General features: G+C 35.0%; 1 protein-coding gene across 3 annotated transcripts in view; it reads left to right on the forward strand.

Annotated features, from left to right (window-relative positions):
• The window catches only part of BBS9 (Bardet-Biedl syndrome 9), a 280,198-nt gene that overhangs the window by 95,393 nt on the left and 157,356 nt on the right, over positions 1-27,449 (forward strand). For all 3 annotated transcript variants that reach the window (XM_072327288.1, XM_072327289.1, XM_072327287.1), the window contains exon 19: positions 23,821-24,003. In XM_072327288.1, coding sequence (XP_072183389.1) covers positions 23,821-24,003 — 183 coding nt within the window. The remainder of the gene's footprint in view (positions 1-23,820; positions 24,004-27,449) is intronic.

Consider the following 27,449-nt stretch of genomic DNA (forward strand, 5'->3'; position numbering starts at 1 on the left):
GCATCGGGGAATTGGCTCTGGGGACAGTGCACACTCAGAAACCTGTGCTGCTTAGCAGCTCCGGTTCTATGTGTTGTATGATTTGAAATTTACTTTCTTGTTTCCTGTTGGGAACAATGATAATGGGAAATGCTGGTCAGCAGGGATAAATATTAAATCAGTCTTTGGGCCTCCTGCCACGTTTTTGGGTGTTTGGTCCATCTTATATGTAAACCCAAGAGAGTTTAGTAATTATGAGAAGAAAGTGTAATTAATTTATAGAGCTCTAGTTATTTTGCGGAGTACTGTCAGTGGAAGTACAGTGAAGCCTTTAAGTAAGGTCCAGTCACTGTATAAAGCTGTCTTGTGGCTGCTAAACTTTCACATTATACTGAGGTTGGATATAAACACTCCTTTTATAACTTGCATGTCACTGGAGTACGCAGATGTCTTGGCTCTGAAAGCACATTTATGAAACGAGTGCAGCACTGGAGCTATGCCAGGACTGAGGCTCAGTAGTTTGAGGAGGAGTCCTAATGCCTCTCAGGATGGGAGGTCAGCAAAATGAGTGGGCCTCCCTTGTTCTGGCAGCAGAATACTAGCCCTAAGAGAGTGTGCTCTATGCATATTAGATTAATTATGCAGCAGTTCCATTTGAAAAATCTGTATTGTATGGCTGCTTTGCTCCCCACCAAAAAGAGCCACTGCTGTTTAGTGTGGGTGGTATGCCCTGTTAAATAGGAAAATTGGGGAAAAAACAGGGAAATTAATGTAAATTTTAATTAGTATGAACTTCATGGCGGTTTTGAGAAAATGCATAGGAAATGCATAGTTCTCTTATGCCTGTTTTATGTAGCAGTAATGTGGATGTACATCTAGTACGTACTGTGATACAGACTTGATGTGTGTAAGAATGTATTTATTAGTATGTATATACATATGTTTATAAGAACCCAGAGATTGTAAAGGTAACTGCAGAATACCTCCAGCAATGTAAATTGTTTGATCTCTAGAATGTTTCAGATATTTTATATGGGAATTAATAAAATGTTCATAGTTAAAACAAGTGGGGCAGTCATATTTCTGTAGCTGAGTTGACAATTATACTTCCTTTAGTTGAGATTAAGATATTACATAATTTGAAAGAAATGTGATCAGATAGACTTTTTGTAATTTGCATTGCAGTTTTCATCTATCATTTGAGACTGAGGTGTGAGATTTTATTCCATTTTTCTAGCAGATGAAGAATGAATGGCAGAGAGTTAAGTGTTTTTTGACACTGAGATACTTTCTCCCTCCAGGAATAATGATGAGATGTGAGCTAAAATTAAGATTACAATCATATATCTTACATTTCAGCATTACAGCTATTGGGCAGGATCCTTGGCTCAGCAACAGTACTGTCTCAGCATAAGAAACGGTCTTCTGAGAATTCTGCTTTTGGTAGGGTATATCTACATGTATATTGCAGACAGATGTGAGCTCATTCTGGCTGGGCTGCGATTCTGTAGTCATGCTGGGAAGTACTATGCACAAGTTACCAGGTTCTGATGAGAGATTGGACTAGCGCTGTGCCAAAAGCACCTTGGTAAAATTTCTGGATTTCAGCTGACTTGTGTCTGACTGCCTTCTTTATTCAGTGAATTGAGAATGTTGTGCCACCTGTGCTTATATTTTTGGATCTGTTTCTTGAGATCATCCTATGAGGATATAGATATACCCGTGGCTTATGAGATCCTTGCAAGTGCTGAGAGTATCCCTGAGAAAAAAAAATCAGAGCTAACTGCATGGTCCCTGTGACAACAATAACTAAGTGCCAGTAGGTTGGTTTAATTCTGTTGAATTCTGGGGCTACCCCAAGAGCTGTGATGTTGAGAGACGCCATAAGCACCAAGTGCACAAAGCTTAGGCACACAAGGGAACACAACCCCTTATTTTTCTTACTTTATTTTGTGGTATTAGCACCATCTTTTAAGTCCTTAATGTAATTAATTACCTACAGAATTCTTATTCCTCCTGATCTTGCAGAATTTACATGCTCTGGCCTATAGGTAAAATGTGAAGTTAAAGAAATATAAATATTTTGGCAGAAAAAATATTATTATTTTTTTTTTTTTTTTTCTGATTTCATTGTCTTTCATTTAATAAAAAAAAATCTTAAAGGGATTTGTCTTAGGTACTAACAAATATCAAGAAGATAAGTTTGATTTAACATTTATTCTCCATTTCAGGAATATGTAGTCTTAATTATTTTGTACAAAGAGCAAAATGTTTATACCACCTGGCTATTGCGATACTTCTAAGTTAAACTGCACAAGCGACGGATGTGGCTGTTGTGTTGTGTTGTGGCCCTCCACACTTGTTATTGTTCCAAAACTCAAGCATGTGTTCTGTTTACTTTTTTTTCTTTGCAGGTAATTCTTACCTAATCTACAGCATGGAAAGTTAGACATAGATGTCAGGAAAAATCTAAGAGGAAAACGTTACATATGGAATGGCATGGAAATGATTAGTGCCAGTGAGCTGAGTCTTTTATTTCAATATTTAGTGCTTTTATGGCAACTTAGTTCCTGCAGAACAGAACAATGTTGTTGTTGTTCTTGTTATTTTTTAATATATAAAAAGCTTATTTCATATGTGTAAATATGCAAATAGTCACTATTCAGACTATCCTGCTTTTTGCTTGTTTTTCTGCAATAGCAAAATACCACTGAATTGTTTTGGGGTTTTGATATGCTGTAGATCTGAGATCATTCACTGCACATCTCCTTCATACCTTAAACCCTCCACTATATTATACAACTAATTATTTTAGCCTAAATGCAGCACTTTTTTTTTTTTTCCCATCTGTTGCACAGCAATTTTTTTTAAGCTATTTATGCAATTTTTCAACATTATTTCTGAGTTTAATCCTGTTCTTTGACATGCTCTCATGATGTGGTGTAATGCACGTTTTATATTCCATGCTCTGTGACTAATTAAAATGTGAAAAGCAATATTCAAGTCAGACCTATGTAGTTTACCATTGTATCTTTTCTTACATTTGTGTGATGGCTCACTGATAAACTCTCAGAGCAGACTTCCAAGCAGCATTTACTCTGCAATTTCATGCCCCAAGTGGTAAATTCTTCAAGATTCATTAATTTCCACAGATTCTGAAAGTGCAGTTTTAATTTAATGATTTGAGCTACCAGAACAGAATTAGGTGCAAGTTGCTACTTGCTTCTTTTAGTATGAGTTGCTACCAGAAAACAGGCTCACATTGTTTCCCTAAGATATACAACATCAAAACTGCAAGAGAGAAATGATATTGTTCTGGTGGTCAGTGGTGGGTTGAAATTCATAGATTTCAATAAGTAAAACAGGTCTTACAGAGAAGAGTCCCCATCCTTGCTGTAGTACTCATCCTTAATGTCAAAAGAGGATGATGATAGGCATCTGTGTTTAATAAGTTTGAAAGATGGAGTTTCTGGATGTTGTGGTTGTGAAAAAGACAAGTGATTTGTCTAACAATGTAAGGTAATGTGAGAACTCAAGTAACAAAACTTCAGTCTCTGTTTATTTTATAACATACAAAACACTTTTTTTTTTTTTTCCCTGAAATGAAAGATCATCTTAAAAAAAAGATGAACGATGAACAAACAACAAACTTCCAATTTATGATGCAGGGGCAATCTAAGAGAAATTAGTGTATAACATATGGAGCTTTGCTGCAGGGAATCCTATACTGGCATGAGAAGTTAATGCTCTTGCGCTCCCCTTTCTTTGCATTGTTTCTGGTTTCCAATACTAATCTCCTACAAAAATAAGTTGTTCTAATATGTACAATTTTGGAGTTATAGTTTACAGTAAGAGGGACTAGAAACTCTTGCATAGTCTCATACAGCCTCTATTTTGAAAGAGGATGGTGATTTTCTTTCACTCTTTAGAACAAAGAGAATAAGCAGGTTTAATAATACTGTCCCCCAAAACTCCCATAGCCTTGAAATAGTTTAGTTCAGTTCTGAAAGCTGAGATTTAGGGCAGGTGGATCAGCCTCAGTGATCTTCAAATAAGGACATGAATAACGTATTGGCCATTATTGTCAAACAAAAATATCTGTAAATAATGAATGAGGAAAGTCCTCATTCCTTTAATATTTTACTACAGTTTTCATGAATGCGAATCTTACTGTTCGGTAATATGCAGTAACATGGAGATAGTAGGGCCATGCTGTTGTAAGCACCTCTATTTTATTCTGATATGCTGATACTTAAATTGTCTGATATGGCCATAGTGGAGAAGTATTCTTTTTGAACTTCTGAAGTAAACATTTATGGAGTTATATGAATTATTTTAGGAGATAAGTACCCTTTCTTTGATAGTCTCACAACTGCGGCAATAATTTTTCATTACAGGGGAAATAAAAAGTAAATATTTCCCTAATTTGACTGTTCTGAAATATTACTGAATGACAGGGATCTGGCGTATGTATATACTACTGAGTATACATTCATCTTTAGTCTTTTGATGACTCATTTTATGTCAGGCTTACAATGTGTTTTTATAATTAATATTTCTGTTACTAATATAAAACTGACTATTAGGTATAAACTGATAGATCAATACAGTGTCTTAACAGCCAAAATATTGAGTGTGCAATTGTGTGTTTTCAGCCTTACATAAAGCTTGTAAAAAAAAGGCTATAATTGGCTAGACATATGGATCTTATCTCTTAAAATTTAGCACCATAATACAGAGCATCCTAGCCTGCTTAAAGATGTTTTTGGAAGACTCTGCCTTCTGTACGGCTTTTATGGTCTTTGAAGTGAATTTTATTTCACTCAGAATTACTCAAGGACTGCTATGCATGGATCAGTGATCGTGTCACAGCCCTTGTTTCTATATTGCCTTTGGGGACACTCCAGAGCTTCCTCAAAGGTAGTGCATGGGGATGACACAATGACGTGGACTTTCTGGTGTACTGAAGGGCACATGGCATTGTTGGCAGCTGGACCTGCCTGCAAGTATGGCATGCAGGGTAGCAACTTCTGTGTTCTGTGGAGCAGTTTGGTGGAAACAAGGCAGAGTGTTTTGTGCTCACCAGGACAACATACAGGTTGGGCACAGCAGCAGGGAGGCTGACAGGCACAGGGCTACCTTCCGTGCTTAGAAGTGTCTGAGGCTGGAACAAGTCTATGTAGGAAGTAATCCCATTTTGGATTAGGTGATATGCAATTTACTTTCTGTTAACAGAATGCAAACATCTGCCTAGTGGTCAGAATGTGGTCCACAATTTCCCAGCACCTTTATGATGTTATTGCTAAGCACTGCTATCTACAGTTATACAGGACAATCATAAGAAGAGATACATGATTGATGGCAATAATAAAAATGAGAATTTATGACAATAAATGTGAGATGGATTAATGATTTTTTAAAACTTAAAGTGTTAGTCATGGCGCTCTAACTTTTATAGCCTACTGTAAGTCTCTGTTCTTTATTTGAATACCTAAAATAACAAAGAACTTTCACTTGTCTAGAATATACATATTCTCCACTTGAAATTACTGGAAGATATTTGCTACATTTAAATATTAATCTATGGTACTTAATTAGCTTATATATTAGTGATCTATTCTTGAAATTTTGTGTGTGTCTTATAAAAGCGTTGTTCAAAGTAATAGGTACGTTGTATTTTTTATTAAATTATTATTATTTCTTGGAGTTGGCTAAAAAATAATTTACATCAAAATGTAGAAAATAAGAATTTCTGCTCCAAGAACTTTACATACTCAAAATTTGTGCAAAAACGTTGTTGATGATGAAATGATTTTTCAGTCCTTTGACTTTTCCAGTGCAGAATGTTTTCTCCACTGTGTGCTGACATGTTTATTTATTGTTCAGTATTTAAGAAAAGTTTTAGTTCCTATATGAACTTCTATGACGCCATTAATGAATGAATGAGAAGTGCTTTATTCTTCATGAGTTAATAACTTGCCTCATTCATTTGTTGATTTTTAGGGTGTGTGTGTGCTAACTAGGTTGGTGGCATCATTACTTCTGGTGGAAAATCTGAAAGCTGTTTTTGTCTTTTTGCCCCTTTTCAGGCACTGTTTCAAACACCGTAGATAAGTAGTTAAACTGAGAGTTGCAATTAATTGTCCAGAACACGGGAAAGGAATGCTGGTCTAGCATAAACCAAATGAGTTGCACTGAATTTGGCATACAGCATAAAAGAGGTTGAAGTCGCTTTTAATGATATGTCCCAATTCGTAAACAGGTGTTTGCCCAAGGGGAAGACACCAGAGTTGCTTTGCAGGCTTTATGGAAGAGTGAATCACTGGAATATGTGAACATTTCTAAGCCTGCCCCTCCCCCAGAATATATTATGTCAATCCTTTTAGCAATTAGTGTTCAACAAGGTATTGCTCACAGCAGTGAAAGAGATTGGATTCCAGAAACTGTGGCACTCTTTTTATCTATTAGCCATTTAATCAATGATGTTTGAAAACTGACCGGTAACTTCTTTTCTGATCTTAATTTAATTGCTCCTTCACCCCACTGCCTTTGTTGAAGTTGTCAAGTTAGGCTTTTATTGTTTGCTTCCAAGAGGAGCAGAGCTTGCTGATGAGATAAAAGTGCGGAATCAAGTATACTTGTTAAAGTACTCGTTACAGCAGCGTTGGTACCACTAAGCAAGACAAAGAGGAAAATATGTCCAGTGACATTATGCTCTTCTCCACCTGAAATGCAAAGAGTGCAGAACATTTCCACCTGATCAATTTCTTTAGCTAAGTTAGGATTTAAAAATTTAGTAAGGATTGCCCTGAAAGTGTGAAGGCAGTTAAATGCAAAGAGAAATAATACTTTTAGATTCAGTTTTGTCTCTGTGATAGTACAGACACAACGCTCAATTTGTGTTGAAGGGAAAATATCACCATATCAACACTACAGAAAGATACCAAAGGTATTCTGGGGAAAACCTGTGCATAGGAGAGAGCAGTTGATAAAGAGTCTGTTTATTAAAATACTTGGTTTCAATTAAGCGGGGATTAGAAGCAAAGTATTTTAAGGTCGCTAGTTGTGAGTTGTCAGACTAATCTCCTGCAATTTACATTTTAATATGCACCAGTGGAAACTGCTTTCTTGAGCTACTTCATTTTATTTGCATGTACATTCAACTTAAAAAGAGGTCAAAGTGCACAATATACTATTTGAAGTTCACTGACATTTCTCATGTGTATGTCTTTACAATCATCAAATCATCGTGTCTGTAAAAAGTTCCTTGTCTTGAAGAAGACATCAAAACCAAATTAGAAGCAATAAAGGTCATTTTATGCTGTTAGAAATGTATTTGCTGTTCTCATTGACCTCACGGCCCAGGGGGATGATTGCTTGTGAAGCTGTCCTTTAAGATCTGTATACAATTGTTTTCTGAAGGAGTCACACCTTTTTGACTTAATTTTGTAAATGTTGTCTTTGTTGTATACTTAGACAAAATGTGATAGAGTTGTATTTCAATATGGCCTTTAGTCATGCCTGATGTACACTGTATGCTCTATGCTTTGGGTGTGTTTTATATTTCCATTTTAAGTCAGTCTACTCTTTGTTATCAGCTGTTTAAAATAAGCTTGAATACGGAATTTCTGGTAAGGAACTGGTCCAATTGGTGTGCAAATGAAGTAATAAAACTGCCCTTAAGTCTTGGTGCTATATTATATGACAATCAGGGTGCTATATTATATGATAATAGGCGAGCTTAAGCAAAATCAGGTATCTTACCTATATTAACAGAACATTGGCTAATACTTATGAAGTGCAAAAAACCGGAGTAAAAATTAGTTGCATTAATTATTCAGATTTAACACCATTCAACTAATACATTGTAAAGCAATTACAAATTGGAGTGGAAACAAGTTCAGCTCACAATATTCCTTGCAGAAATATGAAAAAAATGATGATAGTTTACTACCCTTGCTTTTCTGTTAGTTCTTTAACTAAAACAGTATCTAATTCCTTAGCCTACATTATGGAAAAAGATTAAATTGTTTTTAAAATTGGGCATTTCTACATTAATATTACTTCATGGGCTGCCAAGCAAACAGATTGAGGTTGGATAGACAGTAGTGAAGACATTACAAAAACAGACACTTTTCCTGCTACTCATATAGTACATGTCACCATGGATTAATGTATTAGCTCTTCAATTATGGAGATCTAATTCAAGCCATGTGTGGAACATATTTGTTTTGACAGGTATATTGATGCCTATTGTCAGTTCACCAAGTACTCAGACACAAATAAAAGCAGTTGTAATGGGATATGAAATAAAGCTCTTGACTTGCTTGACTCCTAGAAAGGACTAAGAATAGGACCAGACAGAAAAGTCTCATGTTAGGCCTGTCAATTTCTCAAATTAAATACTGATTTCTTTCTCAAGAGAGTAGTTTTCAGTAGTGAAAATATGTCCCTAAAAAAAGATATCCCTAATAATATCCTATTCTATGCTATTTAGAGGATATGCATATTCTCTTTTCTATAGAATTATCCAATTCTATAAGTATCCTGTTCTAAAAATACCATATCCAGTGTTCTTCTTAGCTGTGGATAATAGAACTCAGGAATCCTTAGTGGATGAATTCAGCAAATATTTACTTCCATGGCAATTCCTGAATAGAAACAGTCTCTCCCAATTTACAGCGCCACAGATTATAAACAAATCTGTCCCTTACTGAGAAGCAAACAGCTATTGAGTGATGCTGTATTTACTGTGGAATATCAAACCTGCCTGTGTGCTTCCTGTGAACATGATGCTTTAAAAATATAATTGGAAGCTTGAACAGTGTAAAATACAGAGGTAGGTTTGATTACAGCCACACAAGACCTTATCTGATGGTTGTGGCAAATGTACAAGCATCAGCGTTATAGCCATAAAACTAAATGTTGCTTTCAAATACATTTCACAGTGTGTTTACTTACAAAAATATCTGTATGCATACTAAAGTAGTTTTCTCACTGTGTGAAATCTAAAAACACACTGCTAGTAAAATCTGTTTTCTGTGAATGTAAACCAAGCTCTTAAAAAAATGAGTTGTAAATGACTTTATTGTGTTAACTTGAAGCAAATGGTCTGGTATTTTGCTTAATTAACTTGCAGCATCGTATGTTTTTGAGGGAGGGAGGAATGGAAGGAAATAGAAATTATAATATTAACAAGCTGTTTCTGTTGTCATAATTGTGTTTGTGACACAAATTAAAAGAAAAGCTTTAAGAATAATTTTAGTGCATCTGCGAGTATTCTCTCCTGCAGAGGTATTTCTGTGTCTTGAAGCACTTCAGTCAGACTGAGAACAGAAGACAGGGATAAAAGATTACAGCACAATAGAGGAGAAACCTGCTTGATCCCCTGCCTATTAAAGTTAATTAGTTAATAGCATATTTTTCCTCCAGCCTTCTCCTGATGGGTTTTAAAATGCTTGCTTAAGGATGAGGGCCTATTTCTCAGAAATAGGGATGCTAGAATGTTATTTTGCATTCAACTTTTCAAGAATCTGGAAAGTTCATTCACCTGAGATGGCTACATTCATATTAGATACTTCTTTCCGTTAGAAGTGTTGCTTTAATTATTTTATTTTATTTTATTTTATTTTATTTTATTTTATTTTATTTTATTTTTTTTTTTTATTTTATTTTATTTTATTTTATTTTATTTTATTTTATTTTATTTTATTTTATTTTATTTTATTTTATTTTATTTTATTTTATTTTATTTTATTTTATTTTATTTTATTTTATTTTATTTTATTTTCCTAACTGTGACGTAATGTGGTAACTTCAAGCAGCAGAAATATTGAATATATATTGTACATGGTTCTAAAGGGAGACATTGTGTTCCAGTAATAGATAATATAGGTTTCCAGTAGTCTCTAAGGAAAGTATTAAACATTACTAAAAACTTCTAATAATCTTCAGCTTAGGTCATATATAAAATTGCTGAAGGTTTGGTCAAACAATTTCCTGTAAGTTTATAGAATGTGACAAAGGAATTTGGTTCCAGGGAACTGGATGAGGCTGATGTTCAGATGAATTAAGAGACGATTGAGGTAAGTGTAGGAATATTGGCCTGATGCAAACCTTGGATAAAATAGTAAAATAGATAAAAAGGAATTTTGTATATAATAATAATAATAATAAATATGATTTTATATAAATATATAAGATTTTTGTTTTTATTCCTTTTATTCTATACTTAATATATGCAAAAATACTCAGTTTCTTGGATGGTGTGCTACTGAATTTTATTATGCCGTGATTAAGGAAAAATTCCTTAATGAGCAGTCAAGATTCCCTTCTATAGCTACTATAGTTTCATTTCTGCGTAGTTCACCTTCCATTTCTACACTTTTATCTGTAGATGACATTTTGCAAAATCACCACTAAGTAAAAAGAAAGAAAAGATGTGGTTTTCCTGAGGATAAAACTACTACACAGTTTAGATAGCACAGAGCAATCAATGGATTACAGATTCAGGTAATACCTTTTCATAATATCTGTTAGCCGTCCGTGAAACCTCAATGTAAATAAAGATAAACAACAAGAGGAACATCTTGTCATCCTACCATACAAATCCATACACATTGTACACTGCTAACTCATTTACCAGTAGAGAATATATAGAGTGACCAAAGGAAAAAAATACCCTTGCAATATTTTCATTAATTGATAAGAAGAATCTATTTTCATAGATTGATAAGAAGAAATAGATTAAGAAATGCCCATTTGAAATGTTGGACATTGGAAGAGATCTGAAAACAAGTGATTATGGAGTGGCAAGGCTGTTAAATGAAGCAGCAGGTAAACTGATAGAGGCAGTGGCTGATATCACACGGGGTAAAACAGATAAGAGGAGCACTTACTAGAAGAGACTAAATGAAAGAGAGCAGTTTCCAATTAGCAGGGGTAATTACTGACATAAGTACCCCTTTGCCATTTTGAAAGGGATTTTGTCCATCAGTACTCTGATAATAACTCCTGATAATGGTAGTGATCTTTGAATGTTGAAAATGCTGAATATTATCTTGGAGAGGGAAGAGTTTTTTCATTTAATATGGAGCTACTTTTATTAAGTGAAGTATTACGTCCGTGTGACTTGTTGCTAAAGTTTAGAACAGTCTTCGTTCAGTGTTTCTGTGAATATTGTTTGTTACGAGTATGTTTTATCCATGTACAGAAAATGGCTATTTAAGTATGATTAGAATTATAAATTGAAGGAAACATATCTTACTTTTTAGTTTACATTTACTCATTTTTTTCTATATGTAAAACAGCAGATATGGTGAAAGCAGTGGCAAATTTAGTCAAGCAAGAAATTCTTTTTAAGTATAGTTCTTTTTTAATAAATGGCCAATAATTAGATTTTACAGATACAGCATGAAAGAACTGTGGAGCAGAAATCCACTGATTTACATCTGTGAAAAAATAAAATAAAATATGAGGCTATGACATTTAATCTATACAGATTGTATTTAAGTAACTCATTTGCAGTTAATGTTACAGTGCTTAGAACATACTAGAATTGTGACTACAGGATACAGTGGTTTATTACTATTATTTTTTTTATCCCCAACTTATGGTCTATTTTACAAACATCACTAAGATAATTAATTTGTAATTAACATATGACCCTTTTTAACACAGCACATAAGCATTTTGACATTTAGTTACCTAGAGGCTTGGAAGATACATACTTAGCAAGCGTTTTGTCTTTAATACTAGGATTGTTTTTCATACGTTTGTTTTTAATGTGTAATTTTTAAGCTCTATTTTACTTTTAAAATAAAAGCATGTGGTATATAGACTACAGATCGCTTGCTTCACTGGGAAGAGAAATGTTATTAGCACTTTCTAGGCAAAGCTTTCATTTACAGCCAGAATTATTTAACTTTTGAGCCGTATAGATCATGAATCCAAACCCAAATATACTAAAATTTTGTTCTTAAGGAAATTAAAATGGCTGTGGTTAATTTAGGTTTGGATCACTTTCTTGGCTGCTTTTGCAGATTTTAAAGATCTTACTATTCACTTTAAGGGAAAGTCTTGGAAATCTTTTCTATTTAATACTGTGCTACTATGTGGAAGAAAACGTTGTGATGAATGCCAGTATGTAACAAACTTGTTACTGTTCTTTTATTCCTATGCTCCTGTATCAGCTTGGTCTGAATGTTACACTTTTGCTATTAATACTCCTTTCCCTGAATTCACGTCTTGATGCCTATGCACCTCAGAAGGCACTTACTGTCTTTCAAGGGCATGCAGTCATTTACAGCAGACAGATTCAGCTGATGGAGTGGCAGTTGTGGAAATTGGAGCTAACTGTATTGTGGATAGCATTATATTTGGTCCTAAGGAATTATATGATCCATGCCTCCATGCCTGCAAGGCCCAGAATTAACTTTTTGAGGAATAGTAAGGAGTGTGTGATACGGTCAGTGCTCTGTTCTGTTGCCTTGTATTGCTCAGTAATGACAAGTGATACAACAGTCATGGAGATGGTTCAGCTTTTTGTTACAGATTAAAGCTGCCTTCTGGATGAATACTTTTAAAGGAAAGGGAGATTTTTCAGACATGTAACTTATGGATGCAAACTGGTTCTTCATAGTTTCATTTCCCTGTGAGGGCAGCTGGCATTTCTTCCTCTAGTTCCTTTAATGGTAGGCTTTGCAATGGAGTTCTTTGCTTTGGGAAATTATTTTTCTTTTATATGTTCCCCTAGGAATTTTCCATTTGGAGAAGATCATAATGTTTGGTTCATATTCTCATTGCACACTGAGTTTTCGTTAGTACTTCTTCCCACAGGAATGGTGCTTAGTAATTCTCTCCAGTCCTATCGTTCAACAGCATGCCAGCTGCCTGCTTTATTGCATGGTAGATTGAGCTCAATAAGTACCTGATGCAGGGGTTTATCAATTTATATATTTTATAGTTCATTAATTTTTGACAATTGACTGAGCGTCGATTTGAGGATGTGGGTTATATAGATCCAATCCACTCAGGTTGAGTTCTGCCATGTGCACTTGCAACATGAATCTTGAATACCATCCTTCTCTATAGTTCTCTAAGCAGACTCCAAGCCATTTTTGGTTATAGTGGAGGCAAGCACTAGAGATTGTCCTGAAAAGGGGATGAGCATGAGCTATTTATGAATATGAGCTAAAATAGAGAAATGCTTTTTCTTGAGTTCCTGCCATTTTAATAGTTTTATATTCTACCATCACTCAGCAGGAATGCTTTTCATTTTTCTTAGCAAAAACTAAGGGAAACAAGAGTTGCTACTCTTTCAGAAGATGTAACTTTATCTTTTAGGTCGTATTTCTGAGTTCCACCAACTTGAAACATCAAAGTGAATTTGTTCTGATATTTGGCCAACTGATTTAGTCATCCCTCTAGACAAAACGTTTATCTGGATTTTTGGTCTGTAGTGTGGCTAGAATGTACACGACCCAGATGTGTTTTCCCAACTTTATGCAATAGAATAAAGCAAACATAAATACCCTTTGGAATACATCTTGTTATGACCAGTAATGGACAAAACTAAGTTAAAACTATTAGATTTGACTGAACCAGAGCATGAACTTCAGCTGTATTACATCAAGGGAAAAAGATTAAATTTAAATTGAGATTTTTATTTTTATTTTTATTTTTTTAAAGAAAATCTTATCAGGAAGCCTATCTTGGCTAAAATCAGTAAGAACATTTGTTGCTAATTTAGTGGGGTGTGTTTGTGTGTGATTACATATTAGCCTTGAAAAATGAGCTCTTTCCTCTTCTAACATAATTGAAGGGACTATTTGTTAATCCAAATATTATGCAGTAGAGCTATTCATAAACTTTTGCTCATAAAATAAGGATATATATATATATTTATATATTTATTTATTTATTTATTTTTTTCCCCTAGACTTAAAATAGAGAGGGATGCAAGGTCAGTTACCACATTTTAGAGATCTGAACTCACCCACCTGACAATTGCTCTCTTTTTTTTTTTAATCTTTTCTCCCAGTGGAAATCTTAGTCTAGGTCAATAGGTCCTTGGTAGAATCAGCTGCCTGTTAGAAGAATGAAAGATAGGGTATGATAAGTTTGCTTATGGAAGGTTGCAGTATAAATGCATACATTTCTATGCATTTAGTGATAGGATGTTTTATATTTTTTTCTTCATGAAAAAAAATAGAAATCCATCTTATAGGAAATAGTATTAAATTAAATTTGAACTTTTCTGAAGTATTCCAAAGATTGAGAAAGCTGAGAAATATTATTTATCCTTTATGGCCAGGCTGGCCTGAACCATCTTGCTTTTCTGTCAGCATACAACATACCACATAGATAGAGAGTCCATGTAAAAAGTGTGTTCATCCTAAGAAATTGGCAAGTGTGTCATACAAGTATTCTTTCAGTGGAGAATTAATCCTAAACTGATACTGAGAGGAGTTTCTTTAATCTATTTGTAAGGTCTTCTATCTTTTGGGTCTTCATTCACTTTGAGTAAAAGAAGAATACTGTGGGATATGAGTAGAGTTAGCTGATGTCCTATTGAAAATAGTTTTGTTTCCAAGTATAGATTAAAAACATTTGCATGTACAACATTGAACTGTTTTAACTGCTCGTTTTGTTTTGTTTTGTGTTTTCTCCCTGTAACATTTCTCAAAGGTTGTTTATAACTTTATTTTGAACTGACTGTTAGGATGCCATATAGACTCACATATGTGTAGTGATTTAAGAGGAGAATGATACAGAAATGTTATGATGAATAATAAAGCTTCAGTCCTGCAAATACACATATGCATATATAATACTGGCATTTAATTTATTGGATCTCAATCCATAGGCTGTGGTGAGACAATCTTCTGACATAATGCTGTATTAAAGTCACTTTTACATATTAAAATAATCTCTAGCTTTGCAGCTTGTCTTAATTTGAACATAAGAAAAACAAATTTGAGAGACAGGTACTGTCTTTTATTTCTACTTGTTTTCTAATTTAAAGGTTTCAGTGGCACTGTTTATAATGTGGCTAAGGCAGGTGCAAGTGTAAAGAAAACTTCACCTGATTTTGTTCCCGTGATCTTTGTTCTTGTGAATTAACAGAGCATTTCAGGTGGGAGTTCTCTTAATTTCTCAGTTGGAGAAGAGAGTTAGAAAGAAACAAAGAAAAAATGTGCAGTTCCAGGTGTGTGGAAGAATGGGAATTATTTGCTTGGTCATTATCCACAGCACAATGAAATCGGTGACCTAAAAGTATGCTGACTATTTTGATCACCACCTGGAAAGCTGACGTTGAATAGACTGTGGTGTTAGTTCAGATGGTTCCTTTCTCCATTTTCTTTCTTTTTCTGTAGATGAAGGATCCCGGGGTTATGGTAAATAGTTTGCTTCTTTATTATGGGATTTATGTTAGGATTATGACTGTAGGCATAAAAGTCAAACATCTTATGAAATGGGTTGCATCTCAGAAGATGACAGAAAATATTTTCTGAGCATCATGGCATTGTTGTGTTTTCTGTTGTGCTTCATCTGTGGAGAAATGCAAGAATAATGTTGGAAAGATATTCTTTTGGCATCTTGAATGAACACTGAATGTTTTCTTACACCGAAAGCCTGGTTTGAGACCTTTCTTTCCACCTTTCTTCTGGAAAAGAGCTCCAATCTCTTAATTTTGGTCAGGTTTAATATGGATTGGTTTTTTTTTTTTTTTTTTGCCTGAGTTTTCCAAAACCTGCATTTCGTCACAGTGTTCCTTTGTTTTGAAATGGCTGTGATTCTTTCAGAACAAAAATTACAGAAAAACCCCAATTCAAAGGCAGAGTATTCAAACAAACATTTCACATGTTTTTGGACCTTTGTACTTCAACTTGAAAAGCTTGCTTTATTTCCAAATGTACTGGCACACTTTCCCAAGATCTGTACCAGAAGAGAAATCCTACAAAATATCTCAAAATAGTGAAGTATTCTTGAGAGATGTCCTGAAATTGGTGTTGTAGTTAAGAGTTTGAGCTTCTAATTAGCCATCCATCCATTTTCTTTGTTGTGTTTAAAATTGGTTTCCACTTCATTCTTTTAATTGAATCATTCTGAGCCTTACTATTACTTCTAGACAGTGTTAGCAATTGCAATGTTTTCTAATCATTTTAAGTAATATATTAGCCAAACTGGATGAGAAAATTTGGATATTCTCTCAGGTTGTTCTGTAAAAGCAGAAGTGCCAAAATTGCAAATGGAAATGGGTGGACAAATGCAATAGATTGGAATTTAGCTTAGTATTTCAGTGTTTTAACTGGCTTGTTGACTTGTTCAGTATTGATACTTCTATTGATGAAGGTGTTAGGAACAGAATTTGCTGGAATTGCTTCATGTGTCACTATCCAAATGGAAGAATATATCTAAGTGTGTTAGTTTCAGTGAAGAGTGTTAGTTTGGTTTGTTTTTATTAACCTTGTAAAGATTTGTTTGTCTACAACAGGTTTATTGTTTTTGATTTTTAGAATAATACATAGTTATGAGACAAACATGATTTAGGAGATACATGGTTTAGCATATAATTTCTGGGGAACAACAATGATTTTTGGATTTACTGTTGATTTCTTAAGCTGGTTATGTATCTAACATACTGCAGACTCTTTTTGTCAACTAAGATGCATGTGACTAATCACACTGAATGCGGTCCCCTTTAAAAGAATGCAATACTGCCCTTACTGAATCAATGCATCATTCCCAGTGATGATAGTAAAGCCTTGATTTTGCCCATTGAGCTTTGCTGTATGTGAATTATTTTGTAGGAGTGGGATCATTCCTCTTAAAATGGAACGTATAGTTAATATATAATCTACAAAGAGTTTTAATTTTTAATACTTGTATTAAAATGTTACTCTTCTTATACTTCATCCCTGAAAATAGTTGTTCACAAATGTGTTTACTGCCAAAAAAGCAATGGCATGAATAGGATGTGACTGTAAAGGGAGGGATATTGGTGATCCTATGATTCTCTTTATCTAATTTCGTGGTACTGTGTGTAGCCTGTGTATTGAACTTCACAGTTATCTTCCATAACTGGGTCATTGCTGCCCTGTGCCCTCCCCGTGTCCCAGCGTCAGCCCATGCAGTGCCAACTGCACACCACTGTGCAGTCATTGTTGAGCCAGGCTGGGCAAATCAGTGGGACGTGGTTGAATTCTAGTGGATACTTAATTTCCTGTCCATCCTTAAATAAAATACATGAAATAAAGTTAAAAACTTGCAGGCCCCTGATAGTTTTCTTTAACCATTTGTTTAGCCTGACAGCTTATTTTAAGATGCCAAACACGCAGCTTTGCTGTTTAAAGTTTGTTCCTCAGTTGTAAAATATTTTTGTCATCATTACATAATACCATGTATTTAGTGATATAAACCAAGCTCTCCACCTCTCTGTCTCCATTTAGCTAATGCTTGGCTCAACTTTTTAATACATTGCTGCCAATTCAACCACAGCTTCACAGTGAAACTCTTGTCTTCAGTCTTCATTGGCTATCGGTGATTCTGTGACATATCTGCACATTATGTGGCACATCTGTACACTTAAATGGAACTTTTGTTTTGAAGGGGGAAGTAAAGGATGCATTGTAACTCACCGTCTTCCCGGGGTTTGTACCAGATACTATTTCACTCAGATAAGCTACTAATTTTATATCTCCACACTTAAATTTTGATTTACAGTGAAGGACTTGCTTCTGCATGTGTTGGAAAATAGCATATATATTTTGGAGTATGCTATAACTTTTGGCATTCTTTCATGAAAAATATTTTGCCCCATCTTGGTATCTAATAATTGTACCAAATAATAAGCAGTTACTCACTTGAAAACCTGGTATTATTACTCATAGACTATTCAGAGCAGGTGTGGTGTTAGATGCTTAAATACTTCTGTGTTCTTATAAGCTTCATTAGTTCATCTGGCTTTTAGAGAAAGAAACTCAAGCAAATAGAATAAAGTAAATTAATCAGATCTAAGTGACCATAATTGGAACCATTGCTTCAGACAGAAGAAATATTATAGGCAACAGAAGTTTTTTTCTGTTACTGTGAATAAGCCACAGTATTAAGGAGCAAAGAGAGATTAAATAAAACCAGTAAACTGGCAAAAGTAATGGAAGAAAGCACTTTTTTGCCACTGCATTTTTATTCTTTAGACAAAACTTTTCAATATTAACTTGTGCATGAAGAACAGCCTTTTTAAATAAATATGCTCAGTTTAATTAGATCATAACATATTTTTTTTATGTAGAACTAACACAGTCTACTAGCAGTGCTTGCTTAAATGCTTTACCTAATAAAAACATATTTCCTTTGGAGTAAGATGCTATTGATCCACCAGGATTTTAACTTGTATTTAAATGCATTAACAATCAGGTGTCTTTACCTAATGTACTCAGATGACTGTAGTTCTGAACCCACCAAATAGTTTGCATTAGCCTTCAAAATTTTTTTGATTAAAGCCGGACTTAATCTGTCAGTCTTAATCTGTAATCTTTGTTGTGCTTTTAGGCAATACTGCTGCTTGGCAAGTTCCAGTTTAGGAGAAGGTGCTTTTGAGCTATTGGTGATAATTCTGTCATGGAAATAATAAAAGAAATCAACACAACATTTCCTGCAACCTTGAGTGTTTCATTACTATAGCTTTTCTAGTTTTCAGAGGCACAGATTGCTGTAGTAACTACTTATCAGTAATTTCATGCTTGTTTTGGGAGATATCTGTGTGCATCCAGATAATGGCCCATAGCTCATAATGCTGCCTCTTTCATCTCTGTTCTCTTCTCAGGACTGGGTCATGTTGGGCTTAACTTGAAAGCTGAGCATTTGGTGCTCTTGTGAACTGATGCTTTGCTGTCATCACAGCGGGGCTGTGCAGTGGTTTCAAAATCTTTGGCCATGGTTAGTGAAATTGGGGGCATTCATATCTGAGTGGGATAATTGTGGCCTGAGGTACTCAACCTTGATGCATGTTCTACATTTGTGCTGTGAGGTTGTGGGAATGCCACAGTGGTAAAGTGCAGGAGTGACACAGTTATTTGTCCTGGTGACAGAGGGCTAGATAAAGATCGCTTTCTGACATGGATATCTGTGCCTGCATTCCATAAAGCCTCAGTCACTTGTTAAAAGCTGTGTGCACAGTGGTATTTGAGTGAGAAGGGCTGTGCAGAGATACACCATTTGCTCAAACTGCATTGAAATTACCTGTAAGAAAATTGTTATCTCCTAGATATTCAGAATTTTATTAATTAAACTGGTATGATTGCTACTACCTTGTCTTAACTGTTCTAAAGGTTTTCTTTACTGGTGCATTTTGTGCAGTGCTGCATGCTTTCTGTAAGATAAACAAAAGGACTTGTAGGGTTAAAGAACTTGTAGGACTTGTAGGTTTAAATGCTTGCTTGCTCCAAGTGATCTAAATATGTGGTAGAGACCTCTTAAAACCACAAGAAGAATGACTATTAGATGTTGTTATAGATGTAGTTGTTGAATTGTATTTCCTTTTCTAAAATGAATGAATGTAGGAAATAGTGAAGTAGAATAGTACTAAATGTCCCATTACAACAGGAAGGAACAAGTAGTCATAGTGGGAATTCTCAGCTCTATATTTTTTGTGCTTTATGTGCATTAAAATTTTACCTCATGAGGATTTAGATTTGCATTAAAAATAAGCTGGAAGGGGTTGGATCAATTAGATACCTTACAATGAATGATTCCATATTAAATTTGGAACAATTGCCAGAGGAGAACAATGAGCTTGTGACCACTGCTTTTGCCTGTATGCTTCTTCCTTAGTACAGGCTAGCTGTGTTCTGAAGCTAGATAGGGAGGCTTTGTGCATTAGTTTACTGTGAAGTGCAAGATAATTGTCTTGATAATTCATCATCCTTGTGTCTGGTTCAAAATAATTACAGTTCTGGTGCTGTTTTTCTTATCTTAACACATTTTGCACAGAACGCTCTCTCTTAAATTCAATATAGGAAACTTAAAAGGATCCTGTATTTCTTAAGGACCAAACTTCTGCTGTCTTCCACTACCCGATTTCTACTGAAAATAAAGACACATCAGATTTGCTAGAAGCTGAACCCATTGTGTTAGAAATAGATGAGAATAAGAACAGTTGGCTAAAGTTTCTCCTGTGGTGAACAGTTATGTTTTTCTTGGCTATTTTCAAAAAGCAAAACAAATTGTCAGTCAAATTTCCTGTTCTCTGTGTTTGGAATCTGGCATAAAACCTGTGAGAGTCTTCAATCCCGATGGCGTTTGGTTCTCCAAGAAAACAGACTACCCACTCGAAAGAAAATTGTGTGGAACTTCATGCTCATTCCTGCTCTTCTTAAGAAAGAAAAAAGAAAAAGATTTCTTAAATTTCCCAGTCAGCTACTATGGCCTTGTGTGCTTTTTGGAATTTTATTTGGAATGAACCTGGGGTAATTATGTTCGTTATTGCTGTAGGGAATTTGTCTGTGTATAGGAGTAAAAGAGGGGGTATTTTGCAGTCTTTTTTGTAGTGCTGCTGGATGCTATAGCACTGCCCCCAGATATCTTTAATTATGTGCTAATAATGGAGTGATGTGGCATTTATTTATTTACTTATTTTTAAAACTGGAATCGCCATCAGCGTGCAGTTTTCAAATACCTGACAATCTTAAAAGATCTGCTTAGCACTGAAATAAGTGTGGGAAGTCCTTCAGAAAATGTGAGAAATGTTCTGTTCTTGGAAATACTTGCAGTTGAATATCCGTAATAGTGTTAATGTGTGCAGTTCTTAAGAGATTACAGAAACACTTCTAGATTTCAGGCATACCTTTGCTAACTGTGAATATGAAACTTAAAACTCTGTTAAAAGCACAATCTTAATTTAGGCAGTAGTTCTTCTCTCTTTCTTTTCAACACGGTACTGTCATTAATAATTGTAGCTGACCTGTACTTTCCTGTAATGATGTGTATTGGAACACAGGGAGAATTTGGTGAGAAGTTGTTAAACAAAAAAGGCTGCAAATGAGAGATACGTTTTGGTCAGTTGTATAAGTATGTAACAAAAACCATACTTTCAAGCCACTTCAAGACCTTTTAGATTATTTCTTTCTGCTGCTTTCCTTTCTTCCATTACTTTCAGAAAGAAGGTTGCTGTAATTTAGATGTTTTTTAGCTAACTTTGTATTTGGCGGATCTGTGATATGAAAGCCCAAGGAGAAAGGCAAGAGTCAAATAGGCAGTAATAGACCTTACACACTGTGGATAATTTCTTGTTTTTAGTTGGGTTAATTGTTTGCGTCTAACCTACACTTTGGGCTGCCAGTTGCCATATATTTTTGTTCCTATTCTGTGAAGAAATGAGAAACACTGGGGGATTTTTGGTCTCCATTTGTAAGGATAATAAAATAAAATAAGCAGATTGAGCTATAAAAATTTTTTGACCATTGTAATTTTACTTCTTTTTTAACAAAGGTGCTTTTAAAATAGCTTTTAGTTTTGGTGCATTAGCTGTTGTTTGGGAGTATGAGACTTAGTTATTTTAGCCTTATAGCCTATCAAAAATGTTAAGTGTAAGACTGAGTGAGAGGCCAATGAGGAATTCATGATTGACTCAGCCTAAAACATGTTATTTACCTCTGTTGTATAACAGGGGGTTCCAGCAGTTGTCACACACCACAATGACTTTTCTCTGCTTCTTCAGCCTTATTGACACAATACTGGCTGAGCTGTATCCAGGAGGGAGATACAACTTTATTCTAATTTCCAGGGACTTTGAATTAATCCATTCTGCTATTCTATCTCATAATGGTGTTTTAAGGACCATAGTGATTAATGTTCTCAGCATGTTAAGTTCATCATATCATACTTTTATTCCCAACATTTTTGAATGCATGTTGCATGGGAAATGTGATAAGATATTCGAAGGCTGCTGTTTGGCTGCAGAGAACTTATGTGCTGTTGTTGCTTGTGTCTTTGGTGAAGACTGAGCTGCGTGGTGTGTACAACCACTGTCTGTGCTGGTCAGTTGCAGCTCATGTAGGGTGCCCTGCAGTGTGAATTTGTCACGTGGATTTCTCACACAAAACCACAGAAGATTAACTGTGCTGTGGAACTGCACCTCTTGCAGAACGATACAGTAGATAGAGAAGCTGGCCTTTCCTGGCTGCAATACTATTGCTTTCTTATGACCACTTTAAGTCATTTTGTTTTTTACTCTTAGAGATTCAGTTATGCACTTCTTAGTGCAGTTAGCTGGGCTTGTCTCTTCCCCTCCCCTTTTGTTACTCTGCTCTGATTTATTCAGTGTTTGAGTTTGGAAGTGTCCTGTGGGTTCTCCATTTTATTTGGAAATTTAACATTTTACAGTCTAAAACAAAAGCTATCAACACATTTTGTTTGAAATGCTTCATATTTATAGTTCCCTAAAATTCTCTGTTGCCTTTATCTTCCCAGTCACATGGGAACTTGGAGGGAACACACACACATCTCTAATGCCAGTGTTGCAGATTTAAAAATAGTTTTCCTCCACCAAATGCTAACAGCTGGTTGGCTTTGTTTCCAGGCTGAGGATGCATTGTATAGTATTCTCATTTTCCTGCTGTTGCCAAATGCTAATGGATCGAGTTTTACTTTGTAAATTCTGTTGTAATACTAATTACACTTCAGCAGTGTTTCTGGGAGGCCTTTCACAACTCCAGTCAGGAACCTATTGCCCCATTTCACAGATAAATACACAGAAGGAGAAAGTGGATGAGGGAAAGTGTTTTGAATTGATTTAAATGACAGAGAAGATTATCTGCACTGCGCAAACCAAGGATTGTTTAGGCAACATGGAGATCTTGGGGCGCTCAAGAGAGCAGGTCTAATAAATTGTGCTCCCACCCTACGATAAACCACTTAACTTTCTTCCGTACCTTTAGCTGAATTAAATCAGTGCAAGCACCACGGCAAATGTATTGTTGGCATATTGAAATGATGGCAGCTGGATACTGAAAGCACTGTCATCTTCATTAGTGAGTGGGGAAAAATGTCTAAACATATTTCAAGGAAGAAGTAATTTTTGACAGTGCTTTTCAGAAACATCCTTTTGTCATCGTGGTGTGAGTGATCAGCTACAATGAGAAGTTATTTCTGAAATGTGTAGGATGTAATGGCTTTTTTGAAGTGCCAGTCATCCTACCATCTTACAAGAAAGGAATCTGCCATTTTACTTGATTTTAAAAATAATTTCAAAATCGATGGCCGTTCTGTTAAAGCAGTATTGCTGTCATAAACAGGATTCGTACTGTTTACATTTTGGCATAGATGCTGAAACAACCAGTGCAAAACACAGAGAGACCTGGGAGTTAATAAAGTAACAGATGTCTGTTCTGTTCATGTGGAAATAATCATATATTGCATTTTTAATGGAATAAAATCAACATATTGTTTTTGATTAATACAGTAGGCTTTCTGGTCATACAGGGATTAGCATCATGTGTGGTATAAACCTGAAAGTTAGTTTATCAAGTATCATGTGGTGTGGTGGGGATCAGATTTAGAAATGCCTTAAGAATACATACTAAACAGAATCCTTTTGACACTGACCATAGTACTAGATAGATTAATTGTATCGCCATATGGACTTGAAATTACCTTGGGTATACAAAGGAAAAATCTAGATAAATGATAATTCATTTAATAGTCTGTGGTTTGTGTTTATGGAAAACAGAGTTCCTCAGGACCTTCTAAAGGAAAATAAGAGTGTGCCAAATGTAATTTCAGTGCTAAGTGTTCACTGATGGTAAAATTATACTTAACAGAAGTTTGCAATTTTTGCAGGTAATAGCTCTAGCAGATGCAGCAGAAGAAAATCAGGCCAACATGTTCCAGGCATTCACAAAGTTGAAAAGTGCCACCCATCTTGTGATTATGCTGATCAGCCTATGGCAGAAACTCAACACTGATCAAGTTGCTATTATGGAGGCGACGTTTTTGCCATTACAAGAAGATACACAAGAGTTGGTAAGAATCTAAGAATCTGTAAGAATTACAGGAAAAATGCTAATTTAAAGGAATTTCTCTGTGTTCTTTGTTGAAGATTGTTTTGAGTTTGTTTTTTTTGTTTATTATGTGTTTGATTTATTTGAAGTGATTAAGTAAGTTTCTGATGCAAACTATGTGATTTTTGGAAAATTTGGACTAGGTAGTAGAATAGTTGATGAAAAAGTAACAGTTGATTACTACCTAACAAATCCTTTCTATTAAGACAACTGGGAGTACCTCCCATAGCAACTCTGGCTTGTGTTAGTACGAACAGTTAGATGGAAGCTAACAGAATAGTTCTAATTTTTTAAAGACACTAATACAAATGCTGCCTGGTATACATACATGCGTGTGTACTTGTACACACACATTCATAGAATCATAGAATTCTTAGAATTGGAAGGGACTTTTTAAGATTATCTAGTCCAACTACCCTGCAAAAAACCAGATCTCCCACAGCTGAATTAGGTTGCACAGAGCCTGGTCCAGCCTGGCCTCGAATGTCTTCTGGGATTGGGGCATCCACTGTATCTCTAGGCAAGCCTGTTCCAGTGCCTCATCACCCTTACTGTACATGACTTTTTCTTTATACCAAACCTACATCTCCACTCTAAGTTTGAAATCATTTTGTCTTGTCCTGTCATCACGGATCTGGCTGAAGAGTCTATCCTCTTCTTTTCTGTAAGTTCCCCTTTAGGTACTGATTCCAGTATAATAACTGTAATGAGTAGGCATGTACACACAGTCACATGATGTATTCAGTCTCATAATTAATCAGTAGCCATATTCTACTTTGATATAAGTTTCCCAGCTAAATGATATTACTGTAGTGGAAATAAGGAATATTCAAAGCTTTTAACAACTAAAGATTAATATTCAGTGAGTTTCAAATCTAACCATCCATTGGATTCTGGGATAAGGTACTTTAACAATACTTAAACTTAGAAGATAAATAAGCTCTAATAGCACACCTTGTAACACAGTTTCTTTCAGGCATCCAGAATTTGAAGTATACTGCATAACTGTTTTCGCAGACAAATTAAATATAAGAAGATATAAAAATTCTCTGAGTACACTCTAATTTTGATTATACTGCTGTACACATAGTTTTGCAATATACAGTGAGTTCAGACTTCAGTACGTACCCAGAATACTCAGAATGTTTTGTGGCTATTTTAGAAAGTTTGTGCTGTGTTCCAAGTGAACTACAAGTGGTCTACAATTTCAGCTGGGAAAAAATGTATGTTTTGGCATTTGACATGATATTGACCCATAGGAGGCAAAATGAAACAGTTTTCATGAGATATGCTTTGGATTTTTGGCTCTTTTAAACTTGAAAATTATGTTGCACAACTGAGGTGTATGTACTTACATGAATGGGGTTGAAAGATGGTTCACATGAATCTTATAAAAGCCCAACTACTTTTTGCATGACCCACTTTTATTTTGCCGTCAAAGATCGCATTGCATGTGACGCATCTTAGTAAATTGTGGGGAAATGCTTTGCATATGTGCAGTATATGTATACAAGATACCAGCTTCATATATGTCTCAATGTCATTTTAATATAGCAGTTCACAAGGATCCATGTTAAACTTGTAAGACCCCACGTAAATATTGTAAAGGTGTTCATCCCTCAGAGCAATCAGGGTGAAGAATATAAGCCAGCAATAACTGTAGGTGGAAATTGAAATGAAACCTTTACAAAATATTGAAATACATGCCATATTGAAGTTGTTATAGAACCGCAGAACTCTGAATGTAATTTAAGGAGAAGTTAAGTTAGGCATGGGAGGGAAGGGGGGAATCTTATGACATCAAAATGGTTTTATGGACAGAAGCTGCTAGCTAGTGTTCCCGTTTCCTTTCAAGCAGTTGAGTGGAACTGTAGTGAAAGGAAATACCCTAAAGGATTTTATGTACTCAAACAATTACGCAGACTGGCTTGTTGTGTTTTTATTTGGAGGAATGTTTTAGAAGATAGTTTGGGTGCAGTGTAGCTTTCCAGAGTATTTTCTGCTTTGTGAACATTAAATTATGAAAGTGCTTTTTTAAATAAAAGGGAAATGTTTAGAATATACTGTTACTGTAAAAAGAAATGCTTCTCTGACCATAACATCAACATTATTCTCATACATACCATTCCAGTTAGAACAGATCGCATCTTGTTTCCTTGACCTTGCAGTCACTCCAGTCAGATATTTAGCAAATAGAAAAGAGATGTTTTGAGTTTTTTATGTTAATTGGGCCTGTTGCTACAGATGCTTAAGAAAATGTGAAATTGTGTTTTCTTGCCTACAAAGAAAAAGCAACAGCAACACTACAGGCTTTCAAAATGAGATACTCAAAACGAAGTCGGGCTTTTCCTTTGTATTTTAATGATGTGATATTTAAGTTTCTGAAAATACCTCTCATTTTCTCCATTCATTGTATTTTCTAACAGTTCAATGCACATTCTAGGAATGACTGAAATTAGGCATGATATATTTTATTTCCTGGAGTAAATTTCTAACTAACACTTGAATAGCATTTCTTAAATTAACCTAAAAGGATTGCTCTTTTTTAATACTGGAAAATTGAGGGTATCTTTTGTTTTTAGTGATTCTTTCATGAATGTCACACAGCCTGGGAAGCATAACATCAGAAATTGCATGAAATCTCTTAGTTCTCTGCTTTTTTCCAGTGAGTTAAATAAGCTATTTATTCTGTCAAGGAACTTGGGTACAGTTTTGTTCCAATGCACATTTTTATTTTCCTTTACTATTGCAGCAGCCCACGTTCAAAATATAGAAGCATATATTGCCAGTGTTTCATATCTTAACGTTCCATGCAAACTGTACTTTTAAAAGTACAACTGTTCAGAATCCTGTGTTGGCTTCATTAGCTGTTGGAATATCTGTCAGAAAATGGTAGAGTTGTTTTGGTGACAGAAGAATCCGTGATCACTGTAATTATATTGATGATTTATCAGAGGTTATATTATGCATTTCATTTTTCTTAAAAGAGGTGATGGCTGTTCTCTAAGGCTGTTCTGTTATACTCAGGTATTAAAATAGGCAGTGACAGCAATTTGAATTACTAAAACAACTGAAAATAGCGAGGAGCATTTTTAGAGCTGTTTTTCAGTCATTTTACTAAGCGGAGTCATCTGATTGAAAGGAGATACTTGTAAAGTTCTGTGTTTGTGGTAGACTGATAGTATGCTAACAATAGAAAATCCTTTTGGGAAGGCAGGGAATTTATCCAAAAGGGTTCAAAGGTTTATATTGCACAGCATAGCTCTGATACTATGATTGTATGGTGTTTGGATTGACTGATTGCTCAGTTGTTTGATCATTAAGCTATTAGTACTTTCTCTTAGCATAACATACTGCAAGTGGAAAAAAATTCTGTTGACATGATATTAATATTGTATTTTTAGGATT

The sequence above is a fragment of the Excalfactoria chinensis genome, chromosome 2 (genome assembly GCF_039878825.1).
Source record: "Excalfactoria chinensis isolate bCotChi1 chromosome 2, bCotChi1.hap2, whole genome shotgun sequence".
NCBI lineage: Eukaryota > Metazoa > Chordata > Aves > Galliformes > Phasianidae > Excalfactoria > Excalfactoria chinensis.